The sequence below is a fragment of the Staurois parvus genome, unplaced genomic scaffold (genome assembly GCF_062004578.1).
Source record: "Staurois parvus isolate SC_StPar_1 unplaced genomic scaffold, SC_StPar_1.0 ptg000686l, whole genome shotgun sequence".
Taxonomy (NCBI): domain Eukaryota; kingdom Metazoa; phylum Chordata; class Amphibia; order Anura; family Ranidae; genus Staurois; species Staurois parvus.
In genome coordinates this window covers 4,795,232-4,817,743 of record NW_028318482.1, presented here as the reverse complement: position 1 = coordinate 4,817,743, position 22,512 = coordinate 4,795,232, and the positions used below count along the sequence as shown (strand labels likewise).

The window sequence follows — 22,512 nt, the reverse complement described above, 5'->3', positions numbered from 1 at the left end:
TTAAAATTTTCAGTATATTAAATCTCACCTGTCATATAGTCACCCACCCCTCTATTTTATCAAAGTGTTCTTGTAAAGTTGCTGTATCCCGGTGCAAAATTTGCCCTAAATAGCTTGGTATCATCAGTGAACAATGATATATAACTATTTTTTCCAAACTCTATATCATTTACAAACAAGTTAAACAGGACTGGTCCCAGGACAGAGCCCTGGCAAAAGTCTCGCCCATTACTAGTCCAAGCGGGTAAAGTGACTGCGAAAGGTGACAGAGCATTACAAATCTATTTAGGGCAGAGGATAACCAATGGTTCTGCTAACAGGATCAACAGGTATTTATAGGATATTTCAGGGGGTATTGAGAAACAGATAGGACAGTATTTGATGTTGGCAGATTATATAAAATGTTATATTTTGACCATAATTCTACTTTAAAGCATATTTAAACCTAAAAACAAAAATGTTATATATTGCAGCTGGTGGAACGTTTTTAGCAAGTATACAACATACTTGTTGCTCGAAAAATGCAGTGCACTTGTTACTTCCTGTGAGCTAAAAACAAAGCAAAGAGAAACCCTATATTTTCTGTGTAAACTATTCCCATCAATCCACCATGTAATAGAGATGAACAAAGGCAGACATTTTTGAAGTCCTGCCAGTGTGACCACCATTGTTTTGCATACATACAGTATATACAGTGGAGAAAAAAGCCTAAGCAGGAAGGGACAAGACTCTTTTGGTCTGGTAAATATTTGGAAGCTTTCTGTTAAAAAATACCTGTTGATCATGTCAGAAATACAGATTCTGTCCTGCATCCAGTGCACACTTCTTGTTATATCTCAAAGAGATTAATTGGCCCCTTCAGTCCTTAACAGACTACAAAATTATTAACCTTTGTGTTGTGGAGATGGGAAATTAGGTGGGTGTGAGTAGTTTGGCAAGAGTGTCCAAAAACTGCTGTGTATTGCCAACCCACAACAGGACTAAAGCTGGGTACACACTATATTTTTATTTCATTCAACCCAGTGGGCTGAAAAAAAAACCTGAGAGGTCACCGTATTAACAATCAATATTAGTGTGACGATCTGCCCCGCTGTGCTATTGTGTCCTGACAGGGGGACTCCCCCCTGCCAGAACACACTGATCAGAGCTTGCAGTCATTGGCTGTCAGCGCTTATCGGATACTGGTGTTCCAGCATGCCTTTTCAACATAAGCCGGTAATGAGACTGGCTTCTGTAAAACTGACAGTTATACATGCAGGCCAACAATTGTCCGGTTCCTGCTGAATCAACCATTTTCCAAGGATTTTCAGCCCATATGTACTCGGCTTTAGGCAGCCCACACAATATTACTTTTGTTTTGTTCAACCAGCGGGTTGAGTGAAGAAAAAAATTACCCAATTTCCCCATTCACACATTTGATACATTGATCTGTGCTGCCAGCTATAGCCCACGGCACTAATCAGTTAGGAAAAAGACAACAGGGTGGTTCTAGATAGACCGAAGCCAGTAGACAAGCTTCTGTACAACTAGCCTGCCCATACATGGATAGAAATTTGGCCGGTCCCTGAATTTTGATCCATGTATGGCCGGCTGTATGTTAGCCATAGATGGGTAGAATTTCAAAGGAAAATTCTTAGAAAAAGAAGGAAAAGAATTAGTGGGTCAAATCGATGCTCGTTTTCGACTGCAGTGGCAAGAAAATTTGAAAGAGCGGGATGAAAATGTTTTCTCGAATGAACAAATTTTCAACTGTGTATGTGGTTCTCATTTCGTAAAGACTATTCATTCCAAAATCAAATGTTAAAAGCAAAAGAAACCTTCTGTATGCCATTTAAATGTTCTGAAAATGTACTGAGAATTTTCATAAGAAGACTTTTCCTAAGAATTTTTGCTAGAAATTCTGTCCATCTATGGCCAGCTTTAGGTGCTGAGTGCATTTTTGAGAGGTGATTTTCTGTACTTGAAGGGCCTTTAGTGGAGAAAACATGGGGAAATGTGACATGTTTTGCAGAGATGCTCTACATACTGTATGTTTTTTTTTATTTTGCTGTGACATACATTTTAAGGTGTAGATCTTTTATTATTCCCAGAAGACAAATCTTCAGGTAACAAATGCCGAGGTATAGTTGATATCACATATCATTTTAGAATAACAAAACATCAATATCAATCCATTGTATAACAGCAGTGGTGACAATCTGATAAACATGTGGGTCTTTGGTTATATTAGAAAATGAGACCGCCCACCTTTCTATGTTTGGGCTCTATTTGGCTCACAACTCTTGCCCCTGCCTTCATTTGTAAGTGATGCCTACAAAGGGTTGCTATAAAACAATGTGAAAGAGAACAAACCAAATTTTCCCGTATATTTCAAAACATACTCCAGAAACTAAATTTTACAAATTGGATTGCCATGATTACATATCAAAAGGTGAGCATTATCTAATTTGGATGTCGGAAGTATGATTCACTGATACAGTTAAAGGCTCCCCTGTCTTTTGTTATTTGTAGCTTCTAAAACACAGCTGAACACAGGTTTTGGATGGTCACACCACACTGTGGTGGTGCATGAAGGGAGATTCCAGGGCACACATTATGCTACATCGTGTTGTACTTTAATGAATGTGTTGGAAAGTAGTATTAATTATACATACTATTCTGTCTTTTAATCCAATTAATTCCTCCTCCTCCTTTTTGCGCTGTTCAAAATGGACGTCAATCAATGTCTGAAGTTCTAAGAGATCTTTTTCCATGCGCTTCCTATGGATGTCCTGTTGATAAAGAATTATAACATGATTGTGAGAAATTCTACTTCTGTGTAAACTTTGGGAAAGTTGTAGTTATGATCTCCCTTTCTACAAACAGTCAAATTGCATATCTTGATATGTGCTAAGATTGTTATCCATTATAAATGTATTTTTTAACATTGTGGAGTAGAGGTGATATCTTTTTGCATTTCCCAAAAACATTCACATGCACTAATAAAGTCTAAGTGTAGTCAAAATTAAAAGCACAGGATTGTATAAATAAAGAATGAAAAAACCACAAGAGACATGGCTTACTAATCATGCACAGTGTCCCCTTTGCGACTAGTTTCTTTTTTCACATCCCACATCCCTGAAATGGTAATCATCCAGTGCAGGGGGGGTTAATAGAACTGAGGTAGCTGCCATTTGATCAAGAACAACCGGTCTATGCCTGCCCTTTATGCCTAGCTCCTCCATTCATAGTAACCAGTATTACAGCTTCTATGAATGAAATGTGATCTATGAATGGAGGGGGTGAACCTTCCAGTCATCAGCCTGTCCTCCATTCACAGATCCTGTTGGGCTCACTTAGCAAGGTACATGACAATCTGCAATGAGATAGCTTAAAATGGAAGGCAAGTCAAAACCTAACTGAGCTTAAATCTACCCCCATCTCCATCCTAAGACTAATTTCTCTACCTTGTAAATGGAAAGAAGCTTAAGCTTATACTGTTCTGAAGTCGCTCTGGTCATGGTCACATGGAGTGCCAGCTTCAGTGTAGAGAAGAGATCATCAACAATGGCTGCAAAGCTTGGGCGATGATGTCACCCTTGCGCCTACTATGGGGCATCTGTTGTCAGCTGTCCCTCCCCTACACTGAAGCCGATACTTGGAGTTGGTCGTGTGACCAGACCATAGCGACTTCAGAATGGGTAATTATAGCCATCTCTAAGTTTACAGGGTAGATAGAATAGGCATAGAATGGGGGTGGGAGTACATTTAAGCTTAGCTAGGTTTGGACTTGCCTTCTTCCACTGTAAGTGCCTAAATCTTTCTAAAAAATATTTTTTAACAGCCAATGACCTGGAACAAATATGTCAGACTGATAAGTATACTTGTTTTAGGTCAGTGACTAAAAAGTGCAGAAACTGAAGCCAGAGCTTCAACATGGCAGCCAGGGAACTTATATTTTCAGAAGACGTTTAGCAGAGCTGCACTTTACACATTATCAGCACTTTTCCCACTGCTTTGGCAAATCATTTGAATGGCCTATATTGGGTTTTAATGAACAATATTCTTATAAAAGTAAAACAGAAATCTTTTTGTTGCTAGTCAAGGCAATAGTGAACTGTTAAAAGCAGAACTCCATTTTGCTTCTATGGATATTGCACCCTTACTGATCAAAACAAAAAGTAAAGGCATTGTAAACTATCAAATGTTTTTGTTGTGTCAACTAGATACTGTATTAGTGTAGTTATATCCTCCAACTGTGCCAGTTGTTTGCCTTACCTAGTAATGATGGGCTAACATGTTCTGGCTGCAGATCTTAGGGTTATTGCTGATTGATTCCTCATTCACCTAGCTTTTCCCTATTCATTAAGGGGACATGTAACTTCTTGTATCAGGTCATGCAATATATGTTTCATACCTTGCCATTTCATTTGTATTATCTCAGAAATGTGGGAGTTCCAGGGCTTTTTTTTCTCAGAGAAGAGGTGCAGGAACTCAACCGGGCCCCCTGTAAGCCCCCACAGGGGGACAGCACGCCGCATCAAAAGACCTTATTAAAGGCTTTGTTAAATACCATGAGGGCTTTATGCACATTGTATGTAGTATACAGCTGAACTGAGTGCAAGGTTCAGGAGTGCACTATGTACAGGTCATAGGACTCCGGAGTGTGCTACAAACAGCGTCCAGGACTCAGGAGTGCATTACGTACAGGGTCCAGGACTCAGGGGTGTGCTACGTACAGGGTCCAGGACTCAGGAGTGCACTATGTAAATGGTCCAGGACTCAGGAGTGCACTACGTACAGGGTCCAGGACTCAGGAGTGCACTACGTACAGGGTCCAGGACTCAGGAGTGCACTACGTATAGGGTCCAGGACTCAGGAGTGCACTACATACAGGGTCCAGGACTCAGGAGTGCACTATGTACAGGGTGCAGGGCTTAGGAGTGCGCTATGTACAGGGTGCAAGGTTCAGGATTTCGCTATGTACAGGGTGCAAGGTTCAGGATTGCGCTATGTACATGGTGCAAGGTTCAGGATTGCGCTATGTACAGGGTGCAAGGTTCAGAATTGCGCTATGTACAGGATGCAAGGCTCATGAGTGTGCCACGTAAAGGGTCCAGGGTTCAGGAGAGTGCCATGTATAGGACGCAAGGCTCAGGTGTGCGCTATGTTTAGGATGCAGGGCTTAGGAGTGCGCTATGTACAGGGTGCAAGGTTTAGGATTGCGCTATGTACATGGTGCAAAGCTCATGAGTGCGCCATGTAAAGAGTGCAGGGTTCAGGAGTGTGCCACGCACAGGACGCAAGGCTCATGTGTGCGCCACGTAAAGAGTGCAGGGTTCAGGACAGTGCCATGTATAGGACGCAAGGCTCAGGTGTGCGCTATGTTCAGGGTGCAGGGCTTAGGAGTGCGCTATGTACAGGGTGCCCTCGTCTGCTCTCATAGGAATCATGCAGGGCAGGGAGGCCTATGTGCACATCGCCGGAAGAGGTGTGCACCGCTGGGAAATGAGCTTGTGAACTGCCGGCAGAGAAACCTGTGCTTCTGTGTGTGGAAGTGCCAGTAGTGGTGGGCAAGGGGCTAGCACCGGAGTTGCCAGAACTCTATTTTGGCACGTTCTGACTGAAAAATATCCCTGGAGAATGCTAATGTGAAGAAACACATCTCTTAGCATGGTGATCTTTCTGTGAATGCCTTTGCCTTTTGTAGCTATACCCAGGGCTGGACTGACCATTTGGGAACTCAGCCACTGCCCGAGGGCCCCGGGGTCAGTAGGGGGCCCCATGAGATGCCCCTGGTACCTTTCATAGGCTTTTTTGGGTGTGATTTGAGTGTGGGCGAGGACAAAGGGGCCCCATGATCCCCTATTGCCCGGGGGCCCCATGAGTTGTCAGTCCGCCCCTGGCTATACCAGATCTAATTACTGCACCTGCACCAGTGCTAGACTGAGAAACCCAAGGAAGGTGGAACATGTAGCTTCTGTACAGGAAGTGTCAGTTCTTAGACTAAAGATGGAGGTCGTGCATTAACCCGTGTAGTGCCATGCTACATGCCTCATGTTTAAACACAAACAGAACTTCTGACACTGAAATGTGAACATTTACTTTTACTATAGACTGTGCATACAGAGCAACACAAAACACCATGAAATTAAACGATCAACGCACATTTTACACAGATAAAAAAACACAAGGTGCAAGCTTATAATGCCTTTAATATGGCATTATTTTAACCAATAAGACACATGGGATACATGGGCTAATATGCTTAAATTCAGATTATCTAAAACCTTGCAGTTGAGGTGCTGCTTTATAAAGAAAAATGGTAATTACCACTGAGAAAGATAAGTATGCTGCCTTTTATTTACATGTGTGTGCTTGCCTTAGAACATTTTCCCATGTGACAGGGTCTCCTTAAATAAAAAAAAAATTAAAGCCTTTTTAAAATAATACCTACATCAAAGTCAACTCGTTCTCCCTCTGGGATTTTTGGGGGGGCAAGCTGTGTCATCATTGGTCTGTAATTAAAAAAAACAATAATTGTAAAATGGGGAATCCTTTTAAATTACAATGTTGAGGTCTTTAAAGTGAATTTTTATTTGGCTTGCTGAAAATGCAGTACACAAATTGCTATTGAAGGAAACCAGTAAGTGAGACGATGTGCCTTTATTGGTCCTCATGCACACTGGATGTTTTTACAGCTGCTGTTTTTGACGTTTTTCTACAGTCAATAAACTCCCAAGCATGTTATCCTATGTGTCCATGCACACGTAGACTGTAATCAATGGTTTTTGGCAGGAAAAAATACCCCAAACTAGTGGGTTTCTAGAGTTTTTTAGCTGTAAAAACGCTCTAATGCTGAAAAATACTGAAAAATGAAACAAAACAATGCAAACCGGCATTTTTGAACTTTTTTGACCAAAAAAAAAATGCTAAAAACCGTAAAACACAGAAAAACACGGGAAAACGCCGCTAACTGCGACAATACACTGCTGAACGCTAATGCAAAACACTAAAAAACTCACTTTTTTAACATGACTTTACACAGCTAACATTACCAGCGTTATCAAAACGTCAAGTGTGCATGAGGGCTTAGCCAACTCTTGGATACAGTAGTTTTACTTTGTCACTGATTTTTTTGAGGCCAGTAAGGGGAATCCTCTTGGACAGAGGAATGGCAGCTGCTGGGGCTTAGCCATGAAGGAAGGGAAATTCAGGCCCCAGAAACAACATGAAACTAAAGTGCAATACACAGAAATTATGTTTCTGGCAAATAAAGGTTTTTGCTATTGTTTTGGTATGTTTGCGTTCCTGGCAAGAATTTTACTTTTAAACATTCTAAATGGATTAAAGATTCACTTTAAAAAGGCTCTCCAGTCATCGAAAATCCAGCCATATATCATCAATGAGATAATTTTAGAAAAGCGCCACACTTTCGACCATATATAAATAAACACCTATAGCCGCAACTCCCAAACCCAAACAATATTTAGGCATAAAAATATTGAAAAAATAGGAAAGCGCTAAATAATTAAATGTAACAGCAAAATAAAATAAAAGTGTCCATAATTAAATATGTGAAAGTCCAAACACCAAAAATATAACAAAAAATATAACAAAAAGTCCTCTTGTGAAAATCATAACACCGTGATCAATCCACCACCAAATCAATTGGATAAACTCACCAGAGCTAAATGCTGATCAGGTTATAGACCAGCACAAGCACTTTTGCTCTGGGAGCGATGAATAAAGCGATATCCAGATTATAGATGCAATACTCTGCAGTGGTAATCACATCTCCAGGTAACAAGCAGCAATACTCCGCAATGGTGGACAATATCTCAATGTAAGGAGCAATACTCTGCAGCCAATCCTCCCAGGATGAGCCTTTTCATATACCAACGTATCTCCATAAATATAGGGACCACACTCAGGGACAAAGGAAAAGAAATGATGGTGCAGCACGTTTTAAAACAAAATAACATTTAATAAAACTTCATAGCACTCACAAATAAGGTGTCTAGACCGACACCAGCATGAACAGCATAAAACAGCACTGGTAATGGATGAGCCCCGCTCACCGCGGATCACCGTCGACAGTCACAGGGAACATCCTGACGTCAACATCAAGTAGGCCACACCCTACGCGTTTCATCACCACAACGTCCTCAGGGGGCGGTACCATACCAGCATTTAGCTCTGGTGAGTTTATCCAATTTATTTGGTGGTGGATTGATCACAGTGTTATGATTTTCACAAGAGGACTTTTTGTTATATTTTTGTTATATTTTTAGTGTTTGGACTTTCACATATTTAATTATGGACACTTTTATTGTATTTTGCTGTTACATTTAATTATTTAGCGCATTCCTATTTTTTCAATATATCATCACTGCACTTTGTAGAATTTACCAGACAGACCACTGAGAGCTTCCCTATCTGTTGTCTCACTCCTTCAGTGTCATATCCTATTCTGTATGCCATTTGCCAGCATGACAGCCTTTTATCAGTCTGAAACCTGACAATGTTTTGGAATTGACATCTGCTTCTTCTCACTCACTGTTCTATACTGTATATTCCCCACTATCTCTTTGGAAGGGTGCCATTTTATGATTTTTTTAAAAAGTGTAACTAAAGGCAAAACCTCTCTTTTATTTTGGTTCCCATAGCCAAAACAGGAAGTGAGAGTAAATCCCTCCAAAGTGAGGGAATCCCAGGGTGTCACCAGGGTCACCAGAACTAGTATCCCCATTGGAAGATTTCCCCTCAATTAGTGTTCTGTGCTAACCCAAAATTTAAGATTTTCTTTTACTTTCACTTTTTACATCAAAGCCGATTTTGAAATCGTGCGACTTACAGCGAAGTCACACGATTTCAAAATCGGATGACCTGCTAATTCCACTTGTGATTTGCAAGACATCTGACACAGATGTCTATGCAAATCACAACAAAAGTAGTGCATGTACTACTTTAGAAATTGGGACCGCACTGATATGACCGCTCTAAACACACAGAGCACACTTAGAAAAACACACAGAGCACACAGTTAACCCTTTGATTGCCCCAGATGTTAACCCCTTCCTGCCCAGTGCCATTAGTACAGTGTAAGTGCTTTTTATTAGCACTGGTCACTGTATTAGTGTCACTGGGGATGTCAGTGGCAGTTAGTCAGTTCCCTCCCAGTGTCAGAATGCCCGCCACAGTCCCTCAGTCCCGCAATAAGTCACTGATCGGCAACATTACTAGTAAAAAAAAAATAATAAAAATTCCAGTATCTATACCGCCTTTTGTAAACGCTATAACGTTCACGTAACCCAATTAATTTACACATATTGGGTTTTTTTTTTAGCAAAGACATGTAGCAGAATACATTTTGACCTAAATTTATGACGGAATTTGAATTTTAAAATTTTTTAACTGGACATGTTTACTAGTAAAAAGTCAAAAATATTGTTTTTTTTTCAAAATTGTTGGTCTTTTTTGTTTATAGCACAAAAATTAAAAAACACACAGGCGATCATTTACAACATTGCATGACTGCACAATTGTCAGTTACAGTAATGCAGTGCCGTATTACAAAAAATGGCCTGGTCAGGAAGCGGGGTAAATCCTCTGGAGGGCAAGTAGTTAAAGTGATAGTAAAGGATGAAACTTTTTTGTTTTTTTGTTTTAAATGTTATACTTACCTGCTCTGTGCAATGGTTTTACACAGAGCAGCCCCAATCCTCCTCTTCTCAGGTCCCCCGATAACACTCCTGGCTCCTCCCCACCTCTGAGTGCCCCCATAGCAAGCTACTATTGCTAGGTCAGCACTTGTGTGTGCTAGCTCCAGAGCCGGCTATGTGTATCTATTGACAAACTGAATGTGGCTTGGCCCTGCCCTGCACTGGATGTTTTAAAGCTGTAATGGCTGAAGTGTTAATATTACTTTTTAGAATAACAGGACACCCTGTACCGTGTGAAATGTACCTTTCACATTAACATATTGACAAAATAAAATATTCTTACCTTGGCCTGGGGCGCTCCTCCTCTGTATAAGAAAAAGAGAGATACATTTATTTCAGGACTGAATGAATGATATGTGACATTTTATTGTACTATTCAAAACAAATATTTATTTTTTATTAATATTTATATAGTGCCAACAATTTACACAGCACTTTATTTACTGTTCGTTGACATCAGTTCCTGCCCTCAAGGAGCTTACAATTTAAGGTCTCTATTTCACATGCGCAGCATATATGCACATTAATGTTTGGCCCAATTTGGACAGGAGCCAATAAACCTTCCAGCAATCTGTGGAGTTTGGGAGAGAACTCATGGAAGCACAGGGAGAACATGCAAAGGTCATGTAGGTAGTGTCCTGAGTTGGAAGCCAGCCAAGAAACCCAGTGCTCCAAGGCAGTGCTAACCACTAAGCCACAGTACAATGCAAGTCAACTATTGGTAAATGGAAAGATTTAGCTTTTTTAAAATTCTTTATTTATAAGAAAAAACAAGGTTAGAGATAAAGCAGTTGGGATAGGCATTGAAAATGATACATACATTTGCAAAAAGCCATGTTCAGTCAGAAATGTATCATATCAAGTCTTGTTGGATGTATGTACATTCCGCTTTTATTATCACAGAAAGTGGTTGGTGTAAATCATACAATCCAAATATGTCCAATGGCATTAGATCAAATGGAAACATAGATACAGTTGTAAATTTGCTATGACACCTTCCTTGGTTTTTAACTTGATAACAGAACAAGAACAGTATTTCAAAGCAAATACAAGTGGGAAATATTGGGATGTAAGGGTATTAACTAAGGAGGAACCATCTAGGTAAAATACTCGATCTGGTGTTTTCCCACATTAGGAAAAGGATGGAGTGATGGGGGATGGAGAGGCTCTGAATAGTAGGACAGGGGCCATAAATGGAATAATTTAACATGCTCTGGTGCCAGATTTTACAAGTTAAAAGAGAAGTATGGGGTTAAAAAAAAAAAAATTCACCTAGGTGGTTACTGCCTCTTCACTGAGAACTGAGCGATCAAACACTGCTGATTGCTCAGTTCTCCCCTCCGCTCTGAGCAGAGAGCTGTGTGATGTCAGTTACCGTCTCTGTGCTCTGCCCCTACATCGCTCACTGGAGAGCTAGGCTGGGGAGGGAGCAGATAGCTCAGTCTCAGAGCGGTGCAACTAAGAGGTTGAACCAGCTGCCAGTCTGGTTTCTGGGTGGATCCCAACTGTACTGTCGAGATCCTTCCAGAGCCTGGGCTGGCTATGTGACAACAGCTGGTAGCGGGCTTTGCCGCTCTGTCAGCTGTAAACAGGTCACAGGAGTGCAGAATAAACTGCACTTCTATGATCCATCGGAGAAATATAGCCAAAAAAACTTTGGCCATACATCTCCTTTAATGACAACTTATTTTTCCAGTGCAAAATAGTGTCGAAATTTGCCTGTCCTGTCATCGATCAAAATCGAATCAAGCGACTGAAGCAGCATAATAGTCTGTACGGGCATGGATAGCAGTGTGTGTTTATAGCTCTGGGTCTGTTTTGTAAATCGGTAATTTTGCAACGCATGTCTAAACCCAAAAAATATATTGCAGCCTGCCAGTCCATAGTTGTGGTGACTGCGTTATTTTTTTTTTTATTCTTTCTTCCTTTGTTTTTACTATGTGTTTCTGACAGTAACTCACAGACACTCACTCAATCCACTGCATCGAAGAAAGTAGCTATGTTTGTCACACTAGGATGCTCTCCTGATGTAGACTACACAAATTACTTCCTCTTTTTATCTTCAAGGAGGGTGGAATTTGTAGTTTATAGAAGAGTTGGAAAAAAGATAAAATTGTTTGTGATTTTGGTTCAGTTGAAAGAGAGTTACAAAGACACTGCATTTGCAGAATGAAAAACTGTTATTTTCTGAACCTTCTGAAAATATTCTTAAACTGAATAATGAAAACTAATTCAAACACCATATGTAAGGACTGGTAAGTTGCAAGCAGCCTGCAAGGTACAGTAACTAATAAAGTGTATTTCCACTTTTTTTGACCAAATTGGGATAACACCTATTTTTTATTTGTTAATGTTCTGATTCATTTAACACAACTTACAACACATTTAAAAGTTGCCGCTTATCATTTTACTTGCTTTTTTTTCTGGAAATGCCAAAACTGAACTCTTCCACTCTTCCTTTTATGTAATGTTATAGAGGGGGCTGGGGAGTTATGTTTACCATAAGTAGCCCTATGTGTAGTTTGGTGATCTTTATTTTCATATAAAATATACACCTTTTAATTTCTAACACTGCCTGTACTAACAAAGAGTTATAGACCTCAAAGCTTGGGTGAAATATTGTATATAATTGTAAGGTTACCCTACTGACCATACCCCCATTTGAAGCCACAATAACAAAGCATTGCCTCCCAATTTTGGAATAAAGGGCAGACATTCAATTATAAAATGTCTTGGGTGTCAAGAGTAGACAAATGATGCAGAGCACATAGTGCAGAGGTTAGAAATAAGTAATGCATAGCGCAGAAGTCGCCAACTGTCTGCAGAGTCAATAGCTAAAGGCCTCCAAAGTTTGTGTTGCCTCAGATTAGCACAACAGTGCGTAGAGAGCTTCATGGAATGGGTTTCCATGGCCAAGCAGCTGCATCCAAGCTTTATATCACCAAGTGCAATGCAAAGCGTTGCATGCAGTGGTGTAAAGCACACTGCCACTGGAGTCTAGAGCAGTGTAGATGTGTTCTCTGGAGTGATGAATCGCACTTCTCTGTCTGGCAATCCGATGGATGTGTCTGGGTTTGGCAGTTGCCAGGAGAATGGTACTTGCCTGACTGCACTGTGCCTAGTGTAAATTTTGGTGAAGGGGGGATTGTGGTCTGGGGTTGTTTTCTCAGGGGTTGGGCTTGGCCCCTTAGTTCCAGTAAGGGAACTCTTAAAGCATCAGCATACCAAGACATTTTGGGCAATTTCATGCTCCCAGCTTTGTGGGAACAGTTTGGGGATGGCCCCTTCCTGTTCCAACATGATTGCGCACCAGTGCACAAAGCAAGGTCCATAAAGACATGGATGAGTGAGTTTGGGGTGGAGGAACCTTACCTGCACGGAATCCTGACCTCAACCCCATAGAACACCTTTGGGATGAATTAGAGCAGAGACTGCGAGACAGGCCTTCTCGTCTGACATTACTGCCTGACCTCACAAATGCACTTCTGGAAGAATGGTCAAACAATCCAATAGACACATTCCTAAACCTTGTGGACAGCCTTCCCAAAAGAGTTGAAGCCGTTATAGCTGCAAAGGGTGGGCCAACTCAATATTGAGCCCTACAGACTAAGACTGGGATGCCATTAAAGTTCAGGTGTGTGCAAAGGCAGGCGGCCCAATACGTTTGGCAATATAGTATATTTATACATACACTCACATGAAAATACCTTACAAATAGTCCTGTGCACCAAATGTTTCTCTGGGAAACCACACCACAAGTGCCTTTTTGGATGGCAAACATCCAAAGAAGTACTGCGGGAGACAGGTGAGTATTACTGGTTTTTTATTTGAAACTCCTGCGGAGCTCTGTTTTTAAGTGGTCCTAAAGTCAGAATGCTTTTTTACCTTAACACATTCTTTGCATTAAGGTAAACATTCCCCACTACCTGTCCTAGCCACCGCCATCACTAAACACTTACCTGACTCCTCTCACTGCTCCAGTTTTGCCCCAGCTGCCACACCACTCCTGGTCTCACAGGAGACACAGAGCAACAGGAGCCATAGGTCTCTGTTTCTGTCAATCAAACGTCTATAAATAGGGAGTAGGGGTGTGACTTACTGGTGCCGTGTGTGTCTATGGATGCAGTGATAGTGAATTACTGAGAACAAAGACCTGTGAGCCACCCCTTCCCTAGAATAAAGAACTGATAGATTTACTGTATCTACACAATTTAAGGAAACTGAAAATGCAAGACGACTGGCAGTCATGCTGGCTCTTTAACTTAAAGAAAAAGTCTCACTTCAATTATTATTAAAGCGGTAGTAAACTCAGATCAAAAAAAAAATATATAAAATAAATTCGCTGCAAGGCAATGTTACAGTATACTAAATAAATCAATAGAAAAAGCACCACACTGTATAACAATAATAAACTGTGTGTTAGCAGCAACACCCAACCAAAAAAATTAAAAATATATAAGAAATTAATTTGGCAAAGTGAATAATATCTAATAAGGGCATGCGCTAAATAAAAATATATATCACCATATAATTAAGTGTCCATAATAAATCTGTGCAAGTCCAAAACAAACTCAGAATATCCTCTGTAAGTTCACAGTGATATGAATTCACAAAGGATATTCTGAGTTTGTTTTGGACTTGCACAGATTTATTATGGACACTTAATTATATGGTGATATATATTTTTATTTAGCGCATGCCCTTATTAGATAATGTTACAGTATAATGTGCTAGTTTGCATTGCTTACTAGCACATTATGAAGTACTTATCTTAAAACGAAGCCCTCCAGGGGCACACTGTCACCACTGACAGGGCTTCCATCTTCCCCTGGTCCTCCTTCCGGGTTTGCAAGCTCCGGCCATCTGACTGATGACGACACCCCTGCGCATGTGCGCGGGAGTCATGGGCTATGGCACAGTACTCTGAAGAAATGGTACAGGTATGCCGTTCCTTCTGAGCACATGCGCCGGCTGCCAAAACAGCAAATATCTCCTAAACAGTGCACGTTTAGGGGATATTGATTTTACCTATAGGTAAGCTATAATATGAGCTTACCTGTAGGTAAAAATCACAAAGCAGACTTTATTACCACTTTAATGTGTTCTGTTCACCAGGGGACAAAGTACATGTAAAATCTTGTACTCCCAAAGGCTAGCTATGAGGTTGGACAGGGCACCCGTCTTCTCTCCACGTTACTCTAACAACGCAGCTAGCAAGGAGACAGCTGCTTTGTCAAATCGCACTTTTATCTGTCTCCAAGTACTTGCCTGAGACAAACATCTCACAAGAAATGCAATGGACTTGTTAGCTAAAATGTTCCAGGCAAATGGGCATGTGCTTTAAGACAGAAAAGTGCTACTTGTCAAAGCAGCTGTCTCCTTGTCAGCCATGTTGTCAGATGGCAGTGGAGCAAGGAGGGCTGGCATGTCCATCCTCAAAGCTAGCATTGGACAGCACATAGGAAGATGGGAAAAGATCCTACATGTACTTTGTCACCTGGGGTACAGAACATATTCATAAAAAATTGAAATTAAACTTTTTTAATTACTTTATATGTCACTGACTTAGAACAAGTGTGCTTGCCAGGACTGACTTAACTACGACTATATTTGCTACATACCTGATCCTGATCATGGACTCAGAAAGTTTTAAAGCCAGAGCCAGGCAGCTAGCATTTTAAAATGGAGGCCAGTAATGGCATATTTCTCTCAGCCCTTTAAATGGTAAACAGACAACATAAAAAGGTTGTACTGAGCATGACAGTGTAATGATCACAACAAGAATGGGCAGATCTCTCATTGTTTTCCTTGACTGATGAGTGTCCGCTCATCTGTAGAAGACTCATATCACAAACCCTAAAATAACAAACTTTAAGACCAACTCCACCCCCAAAACTGACATTTCAGGTTTGCACTGTTCTTGAAATTTGAATCACATGCTGATTTTTATATCTCCAGTGCTAGCATTCTGCAACAATTAGATACAATGGAATATAAAGATCTAAGTTAATTTGGATGTGTTACCTTCCATGTGTTCTCCATACTCTTCTGTAACATCAAGCAGACACATTGCAAAACAAAGATGAACATAGAAAGAAGCACAAGCAGCAATTTAACATAAGCAACAGTCATTGCTGTCATAACAGATGTAAATAAAGTGCAAGCTAAGCAATGATATACAATGAAGTGATATGTGAGTATAGAAACACATTTTTCTAACAAATGCAGTGTAAATATGACATACACATATAACTGTAATCCTTTCACTGCCAGACCAATTCTTTTTTGTTCACATAAATGCACTTTTTTTTTTTAAACACGAAAATGTACTAAAGAAAAAAAAAAACAAGAACTTTACAAATGCAAAGGACCTATTATGACATTTGCAATTTAATTATGTTGTATGATCTTTGAGCAACTGTTTATCAAACCTATATTTTCAGTAATAATTACACTCAAATAATTTTAACGAACACACGCAGTAATCTCCAAATTTTCTTTTAAACTTAAAAGATGAGATGTTGTCAAGTTTATGGATACCAAATATGTCAAGCCTTAAAACCGAATGCGTCTGCAAATGACAGAAACTACCACACCCAAAGCTGTCAATACTTTAAAACATTTAAAGTTCATTAGTTTAGAGCTAACCATAAATAATGGCCCTAGATTTATTCCTCTCATTCTGGCATGTTCATAGTTATCTAATATGTGTTGTGCAAGTGATATATGTACGTGCATCCTAGGAGGGCATATCTATGTGTCAGATCAGGGGTCCTTTAAAAATATTTTAAAAAATGATTTTATTGTTTTGTAATACTTTTTTTTCACTTAACTTAATTGTTATCACAAGGGGGCTGACAACCCTGCACTCAACTCAAGCAGATTGCAGACATAAAATCCCCTATCTGCTCTTTACCTGGGCCCCACCAGCTGGGATTTGACCATTCTGAACCTGGAAGTGCTCAAAGCTGTGTAAATGAGTGTGACAGATACCAGGGCTGCATTACTGTGTATATATCAGAGACCAGGGACGCATCAGTGATTTTATTACAGAGACCATACATACATTTTCCACCATGATGTGCTGGCTAAGGACAGATACAGCCTTTCTGGCAAAATAATGAAGATAGCATTAGTAAGACCCCTAGTGAACATGGAGTTCAGTTATGGGAACCAGTTCATAAAAATAATGTTCTCTAGCGCCATCATATCTGAAGTCCTACCCCTAAACTGCAAGACCCATTTTCTGAACCTATCTTCTTCATCTCCATATTCAGACCCACTGATAGCCTACCTCAATTGTTATAATTGCCCATTTTGCTGTCCATATACTGTTATGATTGTCCACATTTTGTCATAATTGCTCATTTGTTGTCCACATATTGTAGCTCCAAATTGTCCATTTGTTACCAGTGTAGCCAGGTGGTGGCTATATTGTTATGCCATTCAGGGACATTTCATGATGAGACTATAGTTAATCCTTTTCCCCCTAGTTCCCAGTACTGGGACATCACTTCCTGTTCACAGAATGAATCCAGTCCTTTTGACAGCAGAGGATCCTGGGACCTGTAGTCCTATAGCCAATACATACTGTATTTATGAGTGCTGGAAGAGCAGATGTACAGTATATTCTACAAGTAGGGATGTGAGCGCCTTAGGGATGAAACCAAAAGAGCTGCTATGCACAACACGGGTAACCAATTTCACCCTGGATCATAAATATTATATATAAAGGTGCAGCGCTAATAAAATTAATAACTAAGTAAAATCAATGCAAATAAGGGTGCAGTGCTTATGGGTAAATAAATATATAAATATAAAAGTAAAACCTGCTGAATTAATATAAATTGACCAATTATACATAAATAAGTGTATAAATCAAGGAAACAAATATAACAGTTTATAAAGTGACTCTTGTGCTCCTGTGTTATATACAGCCGGTGTCCATGCGGTGATTTAGTAGATAACGCGCACTCACCAGATGCGCATACAAAATGCGCTTTTATATCAATATATCAGATGTCATCTGTATGGGGTCAGGAGCTAGGTTGTCTTCCTTCTAAGGAACTGGGTGGTCTTCCCTCTAAAGAGTGGCAGGTCATCAGACAGTATCCATATGGGTTAGTAAAGATGATCCTCGTCCGTCAAAGTTCCCTTTAAGGGATGAGGCTGGTATTGTTTCCTGGGTGGTGGTCCCTTTAATGAGTGTAGGGATCTGTCCTGATGTAACAGGATCTGAGAATGGAAGACTCCCCCAGGGGGTAAGAACAAAAGAATGTCCATAGTGTAGTAAAATATAACTGAGTTTAATAGGGCATAAAGTATATTCTACAACAAGGAACTGGTGGGGTCTCTTGGTGCAAGATTCAGAGCTGAACACAGGGAGACTGCTGTTCTCCCCCACAAAAAGATTGCTGACCCACTGCTGTGAGACTCTGTATACCAGTTCAACACAGCCGCGACAACGATCGCCACACCAGGATCGCATCAGGTTCTCTGCATGTAACTGTCACTATCCAGTCTTCAGCAGGTCATCTCTGCTTGCTACACTGACAGGCTGCCAGGTGGTAACTCTGCACTTCTCTTCAAACAGCCAAGAGCATGTGCAAGAACTCTGTTCCTAGGAGGCCATACTATTCTTGGGACTGGTGAGTGAGCAGATACCCAACGTCTTTCTGACAACACTCTAGAGCATGGGTGTTGAACTGGCGGCTCTCCAGCTGTTTCCAAACTACAAGTCCCATGAGGCGCTGCAAGATTGACAGTTACTAGCATGACTCCCAAAGGCAGAGGCATGATGGGACTTGTAGTTTCGCAACAGCTGGAGGGCCGCCAGTTTGATACCCCTGCTCAAGAGACACTGTATGCAGACACTTTTTCACCTCAGTACCAAGAGATCTTTGCTTTGAGTATTTATCACAGCCTGTTACCATTACTCACTACTGTATATGGGCCCCACCATTGCTAGCAGAAGACAACGACTACTCTCACCTCAGGAACATTAAACATCTCAGGACTAAAGTTGCTATTTCTAGTTATAGGGACCTCTTTGCATCTAAGCCATTGTTATTCAAATAAGGGTGTCTATACACATTTATGCCAGAGTATACATACACACACATATATACATATATATATATTTACATATATACACACATATATATATATATTTATTTACATAATTTGTTTCCATTCCCTATTGTAATGCCAGTGGCCCAGAGGGAGCTGATAAGTCAACAAGCCTTTTCTTTCCCTTCCTGCTGCTGGTGTTGCAGTTACATAGATACACCATACCATTTGTGTCCGTATAATTTGTTAATTGTTGCTATTTGGTTATTTCCATTTTATCAGTGTTTTGCTTTTATGCGTTAACTGAGGACGTACCTCCGAAACCTTTAATTCTGTGGTGTACTCTTTTGAGCAAGCCCAATATAGAGGTGTTACTAAAGAATTGTGTCTCTTGCGTTACTATTTCATACTGTTGAAATATATCTGAACCCAGGGTGTCAGAGGTGTCGAAAGGCTTGCAAGGTCAGGGCAACCACTGGGGACAAGCATTATCATGCGGCCCCTGCGGAGGTAGCACTACACCAGTGTATTGTAAGGATTTTTTTTTGGCCTATGGACTGTCAGTTAAGTATTGTTTTCTAATAGGACCATTATACTAAGAGGATCATGGTATTATATTTTTATCGCATTCATACCTGTCAATATCAAACCAGGCTGCTATTATCTCCATGTGCCACAGGCCATCCAAAGCAAAATAGAAAGTTTATCTTTAAGGAGAATACTTAAGTTCAAGCAGATTTTACCTATGCAGTGTGCATGGTGCAATTAGCAGCTAATTTTGACAAAATGTAGACTAAACCAATGAAGGGTGGTCAGCACTGACAGTACATTCTAGTACATTAAAGGAACTCAGGGCTGGGAGTCCTCATGTATAATAATAATAATAATAATTATAATCATAATAATAACAATAATAATAATAAACATCAAATGTATTTTTTACACCAAAAGATGTTTCACAAGCCACTTCCTCAGTTTAATGGTGAGTCTGCAAATTAAATGATCTCACTGGATTATATCATAAGAATAGGCATATCTTTAAAACTGGATTTTATCTAGAAATCACATATTAGAGTATATAAAAAAGATCTTATATATTGTATGTACAACAAACAAAGCTGTTTATTTACAGCACCATCAGGGCTCCCTGCCTCTCCTCTTAGTTTTAGTTTTTCCAGTGGATATCTTAGAGCTCTTTTCCTACTATTCATCTCTGAGGACCACCATCCCACAAATGCTTATTGCTTCTTCTTCAACATCAGTTCCAAACCTCACAAATGCTCTTTTGGCTGAAAGGGTAAAAATACCTCCAGACGCACTCCAAAATCTTGTGAAAAGCCTTCCCAGAAGAGTGAAGGCTGTTATAGCCCCGAAGGGGACAAAAACACTAAGAATGACATATAAAGCCATCCACAACACTGCCCCAATTTACATAACCGATCTTATCTCTAAATATCACCCAAACTGTACACTCTGCTCCTCGCAAGACCTCCTACTCTCTAGCTCCCTTATCCCCTCCTCCCATGCTCATCTCCAAGACTTCTCCAGGGCGTCACCCATCCTCTGGAACTCTCTACCCCAATCTATCAGACTATCGCATACTCTACTTACTTTTAGGCGATCACTGAAAACCTATCTCTTCAGGGAAGCCTATCCCACCCTCTGCTAATACTGGAATCCTTTACTCTTCCAACCACTCCATCCCCCATAGTTATTACCTATTGTACCATTCACCCCTCCCTCCTAGATTGTAAGCTCCAAGGAGCAGGGCCCTCAAATCCCTCTTGTATTGAACTGTATTGTTACTGTATTGTCTCCCACTATAATGTAAAGCACTGAGCAAACTGTTGGCGCTATATAAATCCTGTATTATAATAATAATAATAACTCCATCAAATAAGCTAATATAGATATAACTGTCAAGGGTCCACAAATGTTTGGACATACAGTGCACAGATATGTTGTGTTATTAGAGCCCCTCTTTATTTTCCTTTCACTAATTAATCCTTTGGCACTAGTAATTTGTATAATGACATTTTCTTGTATAATGCCCCGTGCAAAGGGAATGTTCATTTGCCAGAGTAGTTGATGCTAGGAATAGACATCCAGCAAAGGTAGTGAGCAAGTCAACAGTAAGACCGGGTTCACACTGGTGCATTTTGTTATGGGCACAGCCCTCGTGTATGCTCGTTTTTTAGCCACGGTCCCACTGACTTCTACTAGGTTGAATTTTTTTGTAGCGTATTCTGAAAGAGCAGCATGCAGGAATTTTGGTGCCCTTTCAGAAAATGCGTAAAAAATGCATTCACTTTCTTTTCTGCAAAAGTTAAATGCATTTATCAGGCTATACCACCCTGCAGTACCTCAGCATTTTCAGGGTTAAGACAGAAGGTGAGGAGGCAACATATCACCATCTTACTGCCAGTCAAACGCCCTCCAAAAAGTTATCTGCACAGTTTACTTCTTAGAGGGGTAGCAGGGATAGCTGCACGTCTGAACACACCCTTATAGCCTTTTCAGCCATTCTTCCTCCCTTACAACCCATCTTTGTCCTGGGTACTAAATGACCTTGTCCCAGTTCTGCTTGCACACACTAGACATAGCCCTCCAAGAGGGAGCTGATTTTCAGGTAGAGATATTTGCTACCCCAAATGCACAGTTAAGTCTTTCTCAAAGTTTAAAGAGAGTTATGAAACAAGCAAAGCAGAAATGTTTAATAATTTATTTGATCTGTGAAATAAAGCTGTGCAATGCATAGCTGTTACCAGTGATATATATAATAATGCAGAACAGCTAAGCAGTGCACTTGTAAGGCTAAAAAGAGCTTATGAACGTTGTTCTGTGCAAGAATCCTATAACATAACTGCTCTTAAAGAAAGACCCATCACATTTTATGGGTAGAGGACAAGATATCACAACTGCATGGAACTACATCCTACTACTTTACTTCCTACAAGCTTTCTAAAGCTGACCATAGACGGATCAAGATTTGGCTGGATTAGTGGGGACCAAACAAATTTCGATTCGTGGCTGCCCACACTCAGTAAAAGTTGAACCCACTAGCTGAAAAAAAAAAGATCCATTTTTGGCCAGTTTAAGAGATCCTCTTATTATGAGATGCCACTCACAGTGATCATTGCTAAGATCCTGCTCACATCTGTCATCACAAATAGCTCATAACAGCCTATGCTGCAGCAGAGGTGGCAAAGACAGAAGTTCATTGCATTAAGAGGGAAGCCATCTATGAAGCACAAACTGCCGAAGCAGATGCACAAGCTGCCCAAGCATTTGTGCAGGCAGAGACGTAATCTATTAATGTAGATCCAAGCTGACATCATTAACAGTTGTAGCAACTCCCCTGGAATATTGCTGCCATTTCATAGACAAACAAATTCATTTTCTATCCTATTTTTAAAGCTAGATCATTTTCCACTTCACAGGTTGAAAGCAGAGCTTTCTGGAGGACAGAATCATCTAGAATTCATTTGGATCACCATAAGAGACTTTCAAATTTTAGTTCTGAGGAATTATGCACTCTTTGCCACCCATGGACGAACACCTTTAACCACTTGAGCTCCGGATTTACCCCCCTTAATGACCAGGCCTCTTTTTGCTACTCGGCGCTGCACTAATTCAACTGATAATTGCGCAGTCATGCAATGCTGCACCCAAGCGAAATTTACGTCCTTTTTTTCACACAAATAGAGCTTTCTTTGTAATTTGATCACCTGTGCGCTTT

At 40.3% G+C, this 22,512-nt stretch overlaps 1 protein-coding gene across 4 annotated transcripts in view; it reads right to left on the bottom strand.

The window, feature by feature from the left end:
• The window catches only part of TNNT1 (troponin T1, slow skeletal type), an 89,147-nt gene that overhangs the window by 55,565 nt on the left and 11,070 nt on the right, over nt 1-22,512 (bottom strand). For 2 of the 4 annotated variants that reach the window (XM_089652587.1, XM_089652589.1), the window contains exons 1-4: nt 15,729-15,752; nt 9,988-10,009; nt 6,437-6,497; nt 2,655-2,771 (exon numbers count right to left, since the gene is read on the bottom strand). In XM_089652587.1, the coding sequence (XP_089508713.1) occupies nt 2,655-2,771; nt 6,437-6,497; nt 9,988-10,009; nt 15,729-15,735 (207 nt within the window). In that variant the 5' untranslated portion in view covers nt 15,736-15,752. Of the gene's footprint in view, nt 1-2,654; nt 2,772-6,436; nt 6,498-9,987; nt 10,010-14,470; nt 14,582-15,728; nt 15,753-22,512 lie in introns of those variants that run through there. The other 2 variants (XM_089652590.1, XM_089652588.1) reach the window with 2 other exon arrangements.